The following is an 11,570-nucleotide window of genomic DNA, read 5'->3' on the forward strand; positions in this document are numbered from 1 at the left end:
GGCTACAACAGATCCCAGGAACAACATCAGACATCTCAGTCCAGAAATGTGCAGTTCTAGGCACAGCCAAGATACTGCGCAGAACCCTCAAGCTCCCAGGCCTCTGGTAGAGGACCCGAGCTCAGAGGATGAAACAAAGACCACCCGCGGAGGGTGAGAAGGGAATTTTATTTTATGTATGTGTGTGTGTGTATGTAAATACTGTACATATATATATGTGTATATATGTTATACGTTAACCTGTGAATTGAGAGTTAAGTGCTGTAGTCAACTTTCACAAGCTTTGTGTTTGTATGTTAGAAGTAAGATTTTAAATTATCTTCTGAAATTTACAGGGAGCCACTGAAGAGAAGCTAAAACTGGAGAATTATGATCCCTCCTTCTCACTCTCTTCAGAACTGGCAGCAGCATTTTGGATCAGCTGAAGACTTTTTAGAGTTTTTGGACATCCAGATAATAATGAATTACAATAGTTTATTAACACCATCATCATTATCATCAGTAGTAATAATAATAAAAAAATAATAATAATAATAACTCAATAAAATCTGCCTACAATATTTTTATTTAAAAAATGCGCATCACTAGAATAAATCATCTATGTTGGGGTGGCCTCAAATGTGGCTATGAAGTGGGAACATCGTAGATGCGAAGCAGGCAAAAGTTGGTCTGAAGCAGACCAATGTGGGTATGACACAATGTGAGGTAGACACAAAAAATCAGTGGAAGACTGCTCCTTTTCATACTCAAAAAGTATGATACAAAGTGACTAAAGCTGCAAAAATAGGATTTGGTGGAGGGATAAACTGACCTGAAGTCATTGCAAAAACATTAATTCTGAGTTTACCAACTTGATATGGCTAGATGTTAAAGAGTTTATAGTTTAACATTTTAATAAGTGAGTTTGTTTAGGGCTACTGGAGGAAAAAAATACATGGAAAACAAAAATATTAACCAATATAAAGAAAAACAGGATTTTGACAAATTATCACAATAGAAGAAACATGAATGGCCAACAAAATATTCTCAGCTAAAGTTACAGCCTATAAATGTTTTCACTAAACAAAAGCCTTTGTTCACTTTAACACTAATGAGTGGCACAATCTTTAAATGTTTTTAAACTGTACTGTAGCTTGTTTTTTTTCTCTAATTTTTGCAGTTTTTTCATAAAATCACTAAGACACAACATGTTATTAAACATTCTGTCTCATTAAAAGCATTTTGAATGTAAAATATCCTGAATATCCTTTTCAAACAATGTTTGGATAATAGTTTTGTTTTACATGTAAAAGCTGTCATTTTTTTTTTTTTGGCAGTGGCTTAGGAGGTAAGGGTTCATCCTGTAACCAGAGGGTTACAAACATGTAAAAGCCCTGTCGAGTAGAGCAGTACAGTGAAAAATTATTGGACCTACAATTGTTGGTGATAACTGATGCTAAAGGGTTGTTATCCAAAAGTTTAACCCATCTTATAAATGTTTCTCCCAAACTGAATCTATGTAAAATATGATGCAAGTACGGCCATCCGACACAGTCAAAGGCCTTTTCTGCATCTAATGATATGACTAAGCTTCCAATGTTCTGAGTTTGACAAATATTATTAATATTTAAAAGCCTTCAGATGATGTGGGAGGAGCTCCTGCCTCTAATACATCCCGTCTGGTCTTCTTTGATAATGGAGGGCAAAACCTTTTCAAGTCATATTGCTAATATCTTAGAAAGTAACTTAAGATCCTGGTTTAATAAAGCAATAGGACTGTAACTATAACAGTGGTCTGCATTCTTGCCTTTTTTTAATATAACTGTGATATCTGCCTCCCTCAGAGACTGAGGTAGAAAGCCAGATGTAAAAGAATGCTCTAACATTGCCAAAAAAGGGTGCAACACTATGTGGTGGAACTCTTTATAAAAATCAAGCTATCTGGCCCAGGCGCTTTCCCTGATTGGACTGTTTTAAGTGCTACCAGGGCCTCGTCTCTGGTGGTAGGTGCATTTAATTCAGTTTTTTGAGCCTGTAAAATAGTTGGGAGAGTTAGCTGAGATAAAAAAGCTTCCATTTCCTTATAGGCTCTTAGAGACAGATCTGATTGGTAAAGTTGCGAATGAAACTCCCTAAAACTATTATTTATATTTTTATTATCAAAATAACGAGTAGCACAAGTGTCAATTCTTGATGTGATTATTTGAGAATCTGACCTGACTTTTGTTAAAAAGGATAAGTAGTAGCTAGGTTTATCACCAAATTCATAAAGCCGCTGTCTAGAAAAGAGAATAGCGCTCTTAGCCTGTTGGGTTAGCAAAGCCTCTAGAGTGGCTTATACAGTATTCTTCTTTTGTAACAATAATGGATCAGATGATGAAGTTAACATTTTCTTCATAACCTCCAATTCTTTCTCAAGTTTTAACTGTTGCTCCAATTCCTTTCTAAAGCTGTTTTAACATCTACAAATGTCAGAGTATTCTGACAAAGTGCTTCTGCTGGTTCTCTGTAGGGTTTTTTTCAGTTTTTTGGGGGTATGAAAATTAGATTATTCTTGGTTTTATACATAATTCTTTACTCTTTCTGGCAGTAAGTTAGAAACGGGTGCACAAAGGAACAATGTTGTTTATTTAAAAAAAAACAAAAAACTGAGTTAATAGGTTTAATAATTTAATTTTCTGCCACCATCAAGAAAGGATCCTTTGCAAGTAAATGATCCAATGGTCAGTAAAAAATCATAGACATTCTTCCTTTATCCTTTTTCTAAAGAGAAATTTAACAGAAAAGATATTTAAATAGATATAGCACCTTATTTCAAGTTTTTTCACTGTATCAAACCCAAAAGTGGGTAGAGAAGTCTTTTAACTGACAAACCACCCATTCAGTGTAGATATCAAGTGGTTTTCTTTGATCATCATTTTTTGTACAGCTTTATCCAGTTATATATGTCTATCTGTTTATATGCATTTGTGTTCCTCTTTGTGTGTGCAGATCTAGGGCAGTAACGGGTATTAAGTTTTTTTTTATCAGATTAAGTGAAGCCACTGATGGCCTGATAAGATTTGCACACATCTGGTGCCACAAACACAGTTGTCAGGGGACCAGGTGTCCTATGTTCCAATCTAATGACAGTGTTTGTGAGAGACTGTGGGCAGATGATGCTCTGTTGTGGCTATTCTCTCTGCACTGACAACATTGTATTATTAGATGGTGAGAACTGCAGACTTGTGCAACATTATCTGTGTGTACATCATTTGCAATAATAATAATAATAATTTGAGACAATTTTTAAGAGCTGTATTTGTTGTTCAGAATGCTCATTATGATAACTGTAGTAATAACAGTAGTTAGTAACAAATTCAGTTAAATTTTAATTCACTTTATTTATATAACACTGTGTCACAACAAAAGTAATCTCAGTGCAGCGTACAAAAACATTCAAATAAATTATAACAGCTAATTATTAAAAGTTATCTAAGGAAGCCACTAACAACATTTGTCTGCCTATCTTATTAAGAGAGTTGTCTCACTGAACCGTCTTAATAAAACAGGTAGACAGAATCACAGAGTAAAAAGTAAGCATAAAAAAATCAGTTGGTGCAAAAACTAAGTAGTATAGAAGACATTTATGAACAGTAAGTACAGAAGCATCTAGTCATGTCAATGTTTCTGTGTCTACAGTCTCTTAATAAGAATTTGTCATGTAGGAGATACGTCAGATTAAAAAGACCCTTCACTTGCAGTTTTGAAGGGAAAATTCTGAGCTCAGGGAGCTTGAGTGTATGCACTGTTTTCTGGAGGGGTATTTGAGAGACAACATAAGATCTATAGAAAGACATTTACAAAAATGACTATTTTGATGTTTAAACTGTATAAGAAGTATAATGTTTTTGGGAGTAAGACGTTTGCAAATTTTTTTGAAAAGAAAGTTTAGTCAGTTAAAAAGTTAGTGTGTGACATCATCACACTGAAGTTAAACATCATGTGGTGAAATCTACAAAAAATCAAACAGCTTTAACTGTGATTGTGTAAATCGTTAAATATCTCAAATTGCCAGTTCAGACTTGTAAAGTCCAACCTTCTGTGATCCATTTAAACTTTAAAGCTGAACTGAAATCAAATGTAAAAAAATTGACATTTCATGTATGTTATTTAGTCAAACACATCCACACAAACTTGAAGGTACCCGTTTTTTACCTAAAAGTTAAATAAACTCTTTTTAGCATTTTAGTCTATAATTTCTGAAGTAGGTGATTTGTGGGGCAGAGTTCATGACGAGCGCTGTGCCTGGCCGGCCAAGAGTGCGCTACTGTCCGATTGTTTACTAGTGTAACTGGAAGAAGAACCCTTTTTTGAACACAAAGAAATGCCAGAAGGATTTGCAGGAATAATGGATATACAACCATACCAATATGAACCTGAACTGATGGCTGGATCTCCAGAATCGGATGAAAACTCTTCAGATTCAGATTCTGATGATCACAAGGACCATCATGGCCAACAAAACAACCTGCAAAATGACCGAGTTGGGAACGTGGAATGGTGAGAACCAATTATCCCCAGATCGTTGTCATGACATCAGTGACTGCGTGTCAGAATAGCATTTATACACTCTCACACCAGAGTAAACTAATCAACAGCCGTTTCAGACTATGCTATTTGTTTAATCACACATAGATTGTTTATATTTTTTCCTTAATACCAAACTGTTCTAAATCACAAACTGAGATCAGTTTGTGATTTAGACCTGTAAGCAGCTCATACCTTTTAATGACAGCACGCGTTCATGTCACGTTTGAAGTAAAACTTCTTGTTGCTCCTCTCCTTCTCTGTGGTGATATCCTCCTCCACATTTGACTTTCTTTCAAAAATAAAAATAGTCAGAACTGCTGCTGGCAAAACGTCCTGTTTTGTTGGCGTGAAGTCAGCGTGAAGTTTAAACATTCAGTTTTTCTCGAGTTCATACTTTTTTAATCTAATAGGAAACAGCTTCTAGACAGTCTAGAAACATTCATGCATACATTTTCTTTACCCACTTTTCCTTTCCAGTTTGCAGGGGAGCTGCAGTAATCACTTTGCGAGAGGTGGAGTACAACCTGGACAGGTCGCATGTCTGTCACAGGGCCACAAACAACCATTTACACTCTCACTCACACCTAGGGACAATTTAGAGTTACCAGTTGCAAAATTACCAGTAACATGCATGTTTTTGGTCTGTAGGAGAACATGCTAAAGCCTGCACGCAGAGAACATGCAAACTCTACTCAAAAAGGCCCCAGGCCAAGAGGCCATCCTGCAATCTTCTTCCTAGAATGAAACAGTTTTAACCACTGCACTGCCGTGCTGCCCAGTTTAGAAAATGATTTATTGACAACTGGATTTATGATCATCCTAATACAAACTATCCCAACCTTTCAGCAAGTGATAAACATTTTATTTGATCATTTAGTCCAAGTGAAGTGCATTTTTCACCATGATGTTACCGTATTGCAAACAGAACCTCTTTCATGTAGCATTGCCTTATTCTGATACAAACCAGAATTAGGCATTAAGGAAACTTTGGGATGAAAACCTTTGGGGGAAAAGATACTTAAGTGTGGCAGGTGCTAGTTTATTGTATATGGTTTGATACAATATTGTCTTAAGTTTTGTTTAAGTTTTGGCCTTCAAACATTTTTCCTTAAACACAAGATTGAAAAAAGAATGGGCCCCTCTTTCTCCTACACTCCAAGTCATCTTCAGACATGAGTTGGCTGAAATTTGATAAAAGACTCTCTATCTAAATGTCTCCCAGACGAGCACACACAAACATGCACCATCCGCTCTCACGGCCAACGTGACCAGCTTGTTGATCACCACATACTAACAGCATTCCCTGCAACATGTAACATTGCCCCAAGACTCCTCAGAAACACAGACACACACAGTGTCAGTGGCCTAATGTACGCTTTTTGTCTAGTCTTGCTTCTTTCCCACGCCAGTGCTGAACTCTGGAAGGCAGCCAGCACATCTCCTTTTCAGTTCAAAGTCAAACATCCAGCTTTATCCTGCTGACAGACATTTGTTAAATTAATATATTACCAGTTTAAGAAAAAGTAGAGATGTGAATGTATGAGCATTTATTCTTCAGTTGTTATGGAACCATTAAAACTTTCAGAAGAAGAGGTGTGTTGTTTCCTCTCCCGGAAAATACAAAGGTTCTCAACTTTCTCACCCATCTTTTCCTTCATATTAGAGCTGATGTGTGGAGTTTATTAGATATTATGTTCCCCAAAATATACTATTACTATGTACCTGATTCTCATAAAAATAAACGTAAAAATAACTGCTCATACAGTCATAGGGAAAAAAATGCATTATCTGTCAATTCCAGTGTTTTATCAAGACAAAAATTATGTTATTTACATGGTTTTAAAAGTATTTAAATTTAAAATCATGTTTAAATAAAAACATAGCAGATTTCACTATTGTCAACAAAAGTTAAGCCAAAATGGAAAAAAAAAACCTGTGGTCAACTAAGTCAACCCTTTCTGCTGCCCCCATAGGACCTAAAATGGAAAGTAGCAGCACAGTGCTGGTGATCAAATCTATTAATTAACTGATTATCATTAGTGAAACATCTTAAAAACGCAGGTGTTTGCTGCTCTGGAGAATACAGGTGTGCATTAGCACAATGCCAAGATGGAAGAACAACAGCAATTATCTTAGAGAAGCAATTGTTGCTGTCCTTCAGTTCGGTAAGGGTTAAAGGTAATTTCCAAACCATTTGGAGCCAATTATTCCACAGAGAGAAAGATTATGTATTGTGTAAGTCAACATTTAAGTCAGCTGTCAATCTTCTCAGGAGTGGATGTTTAAAAAAAATCCAGAATTCAAAATTTATTACAGACTCTACTGGCCTCAGTTGCAAGGTTAGAGGGTATTGTTTATGACAATGAAACTACTAAAAGACTGAATAAGTATGACTTGTTTTAGTTTCATCTGAATGAACCACAATACTTTTGGAACAATGCCCTTTGGACAAATGAGACCAAAGTAAATGTTTTTACTCACAATGCACAGGGCTATGTGTGGTGAAAACCAGCAGTGGCATATTAACACAAACACCTCATACCAACTATCAAGCATGGTGGTGAAGGTGTGATGATTTGGACTTATCTTGAAGGCACAGTACCTGGGGATGAACTTGGAAATGTTCTTCCCCAAGACTTGGAGATTAACCTGGGGATGTTCATCCCCAAGACTTGAGGATGAACCTGGGAATAACAAAGGAATCCAAAGGATTCTAGGACCTAGGGATGAACCTGGAGATGTCCTCAAATGTGAGGACATCTATCTGACAGCTGAAACTTGCATCACACTGGGTCATGATGCAAACACAGCAGCAAATCTACAATGAATAGCTAAAAAAGAAATGAAAATCAATGTGTTGCAAGAGTCTTGTTAAAGTCAAGGCCTCAACCTGATTGAAATGCTGTGGTGGGACCTTAAGAGAGCTTTGCAGACGTAAATGTCTACAAAACTTTAATGAACTAAGGCAACGTTGTAAAGAAGATTGAGCCAAACTTTCTCCACAACCATGTGAGAGACTGATTGTCAGACAGAAAATGACTATTGAGAGTTATTGCTGCTAAAGGTAGTTCTACAAGTTGCTGTATTGGGGACTGGACTTAGTTTGTCATAAACAACTTAATAATTTTGTCATTTTTTTTTTGATAAAATGTTGTGTGTGATTTTCTTTTTCGTACCCTTGAGGTCAGATTTTGAAAAACTTAAGAACCTGGTAAAAATGGATAATTTTTATTGTCTGATATGTAAAACCTGACTTTAAAAGAGGGTAAACTGTCTTTTTCCTTTGAATATAAGTCTAAACTGCTACATGCTGGTGACACATCATGCTCATCAACTCTTTTCTACCTTTGTGTCTCTGCAGTATGCAGCAAAGGTCAAGCAGCAAGCAGTCAATATCGTATGCTGGCAAAGAATGGCGGCTATGTCTGGGTGGAGACTCAAGGATCAGTCATATACAATAGCCGCAACTCTCAGCCACAGTGCATTGTGTGCATTAACTACGTCCTCAGGTGAGCACATTTCAGGCAAACTGCTTGTAAAAATGTCTTAGGTGTTTGTTGTTTTAAATGTATGCTTAGTCCAGCTCACTGTGTCTCTACCAACCATTCAGCGACATCGAGGACAAGTCTTTGATTTTCTCCTTGGAGCAGACAAAGGTTCTGTTCAATCCACAACACATGAGCAGCTTCTTCTCTCCAGGAGGAGAGGACATGAACAGACAGCCAGGAGACTCCCTTATCACATCATTGAAAGAGGAACCAGTGGACCTCGCTCAACTTGCTCCAACACCTGGAGACACCATAATTTCCCTGGACTTTGGTGAGTAAGGACCTCTGACATGTTGAGCTTTATTTATCGAAGTTCTCTGAGATCTATTTGTTGTAGGTCAGCGAAAACAACCAAAATCATACGAAAGAGATTGACATTTATTTCCTACTCGTCCTCTCAGGTCGTCCTCATTTCAAGGACTCCCAACAGCCAGCAGCATTCACATCATCTTCATCCATGCCCCCTCCGGGACCTTCATCTTGGCCAAGCGAGAGCCACAGACTCGCTGCTGCTGCCTCGGCCCAAACCCTATCTGCAGTTCCAGTGGACATGACTAACAGAGCTTCATTCACTGTGCAGCAGAATCCTCAATCAGGCAGCGCCACTCCGAGCCTCAGCAGTTGCTCCACAGTGAGGGCAATAATTGTTCAGCTGAAAAGATGAATTAGTCAGCTACTAGTTGATTAGGTTTATTTCATAGTTTCCTCTCTCTGTTCAGTAAAAGTGGGGAAAGTGTATGAGAAAACCGGGGGCGGATGTTTGGATGGAACAGGCTGTTATCAGTGAATGGTGCCTTTGTCATCTTTGTTTCTTTCTATCGTTTCCTCACTTTTTATTTTTTTGTCTGTGCTCCTATTGCCACCACCCATTTGACGAATTTCTTCTGTTTTTTTCTCTGCAGCCCAGCAGTCCAGGTGATTACTACAACTCAGTGGAGAGTGACCTAAAGCTGGAGATCACTGAGAAGCTGTTTACCTTGGACACAGAGAAAAACAGCCGCTCTGCAGGCACTGAGGTGGGAAACCAAAGTTACGGACAGCAAAGTTTTTTATTTAGTCAGTCTTCAATATTCTTGTTTACATCAGTCTTTAAAATACAGTTTCAGCCTTTCTCCAAAAATTAAATCTTAAATTAACAGCTGGTTTCTGTAAAACATCACAAAGGCCTTTTTTGGTTTTAAATCTCACAGGTCAACTAGAGTGTTGAGTTACGTTTTTCTGTCTGCTTAAATGATTTTCTACATTATTGCAAACTTTTAGTTGTGATGAAGAACACAGATAATTCTTTAAAAGGTAGTGAAAATATTGAAATCCCTTCTCTTGGTAAATGAACAGGGTTTTATAAGTTATAACTAGTTAATAGTTTAAAAAAAACTGTTTCACCAATATTTTAATAAAAAGACTTTAATTTCCGTATTTTTTTTAAATTTCATTTTAAATGAAACTAGCATTCCTTGGAAAAAAAAATTATATCACCTGCTGCCTTGCATATGGAGTAAGTTAGCACATGGAGTAAGTTTTGGGGATGAGTCTCAGCTACTACCATGCCAAATTTAAGTGCAATATCCTGAAAAATGATTGAATTAAAGACTTTTTTTTGCCTTTGCTAACTACCTGTGATGACCATCTTAAATCTTGTTGAGTCCAAAAGTTAATATCAGCCCAACATCTGTGTTGATGATGCTGCCACATACATTTTCCAGAAAATCCACCTGGATACCGCTGATGTCAGGATAATGTTCTTTGATTTTTAAACTGCATTCAACACCATCCAGCCACATCTGCTCAGTTAGAAGTTAAAGAGAATGCATATCGTCACCTTCTTAAAATAATTGCCTAAGTCATTTTTTGCAATTTTTCAGGAAACACAAAAAACTGAACCATTTGTTGATTGTTGAGATGATTTAGGCCAAAAAAATCATTTTTGAAAAAAAAAAATGACGTAGGCAATTATTTTAAGAAGGTGACGATATGGACTCTGAGCTTGTGTCCTGAGTGCTGGACTATCGAACTACAAGAGCAAAGTATGTGTGGATCCAAAACTGTGTCTGACACTGTTCTTTGCAGTACCCAGGGTCCACAATAAACAGTTCTGTCACCCTTTCTATTTTCCCTGTACACTTCTGTCTTTCAATGCAACCTTGTCTTCTATTTTCTCCAAAAGTTTTGTGATGACTCTGCTGTTGTCATTTGCATCAAGGGTGATATTGGCAAGGAATACAGGGGCACAATAAGGGAGTTTGTGGACTGGTGTTATCATAACTATCTGAAGCTAAACATTTCAAACCAAAGAGATGGTTATTGATTTTTGGAAAAAGATGCTCAAACTAGAGCCTGTTTTCATTTAGGGGACAGAGGTGAACTGGGTCCTCAGCTACATGTAGGGGGGCCGCCAGGAATTTTGGGCCCCATCTCTAGGATCTAACTCAACCATCAAAAGTTTATCATAACTAACCTTGCAACTGTCTTGCTTCCTGTAGTTCAAAACTAGTAATAGCACAATATTTACTGCTAGTGAATTGTACTTGCAACAGTCTACATACAGTATGCAATTTACTATTTCATGCAAGATTGAAAACAGACATAACAAATGTGCTAAAGACCACATTTTACAGTGTCTGTATATTTTTTTATTTTAAAAGTTCTAAATGAAAAATTCTCTCAACATTCTTGCAACATGCACCTCTCATCCTCATCATCACTGTTTCTTTCTTTCCCTTCTTTCTCTGCTTCCACACTTCTTCCTCTTTCTACCTGAAAGGGCCCAGGCTCTGTAAGATGTACACAATGCATATGATATATACTATATATATATATATATATATATATATATATATATATATATATATATATATATATATACCAGCTACTAACCATGCATGGAGGGTTCCACCCCAAATCCAGCACCCTGACACTGTACACAAGCCGTAAGCAAGGAGGCAGAGGACTAGTGAGTGTGAGAGCCACTGTCCAGGATAAAACATCCAAGATCCATAAATACATCAAGGACAAGGCCTCAACAGACAATGTACTCAGCAAATGTCTCAGACAATAGGGAACAGAGGATGAGGTGCTGGAGGTACCATCATGGGAGGACAAGCCCTTACATGGGATGTACCACCGACAAATAACTGAAGTGGCTGATATCAGGAAAGCCTACCAATAGCTGGAAAAAGCTGGACTCAAAGACAGCACAGAGGCGCTCATCCTGGCCGCCCAGGAACAGGCCCTAAACACCAGAGCAATAGAGGCTCAGATCTACCACACCAGACAAGACCCAAGGTGTAGGTTGTGCAACAGTCCAGCACATAACAGCAGGGTGCAAAGTGCTGGCAAGGAAAGCATACATGGAACGTCATAACCAAGTGGCTGGCATAGTGTACAGAAACATCTGTGCAGAATATGGACTGGAAGCCCCGAGATCAAAGTGGGGAACACCCCCAAAGGTAGTGGAGAATGACCGAGCTAAGA

The 11,570-nt window shown here is 37.6% G+C and overlaps 1 protein-coding gene across 1 annotated transcript in view; it reads left to right on the plus strand.

The window, feature by feature from the left end:
* Positions 1–11,570, plus strand: part of epas1b (endothelial PAS domain protein 1b) — a 132,434-nt gene that overhangs the window by 96,394 nt on the left and 24,470 nt on the right. The window contains exons 8-11 of the mRNA XM_037973431.1: positions 7,913–8,060; positions 8,162–8,370; positions 8,501–8,730; positions 9,002–9,115. Coding sequence (XP_037829359.1) covers positions 7,913–8,060; positions 8,162–8,370; positions 8,501–8,730; positions 9,002–9,115 — 701 coding nt within the window. The remainder of the gene's footprint in view (positions 1–7,912; positions 8,061–8,161; positions 8,371–8,500; positions 8,731–9,001; positions 9,116–11,570) is intronic.

The sequence above is a fragment of the Kryptolebias marmoratus genome, linkage group LG22, assembly GCF_001649575.2.
Source record: "Kryptolebias marmoratus isolate JLee-2015 linkage group LG22, ASM164957v2, whole genome shotgun sequence".
NCBI classification, from domain to species: domain Eukaryota; kingdom Metazoa; phylum Chordata; class Actinopteri; order Cyprinodontiformes; family Rivulidae; genus Kryptolebias; species Kryptolebias marmoratus.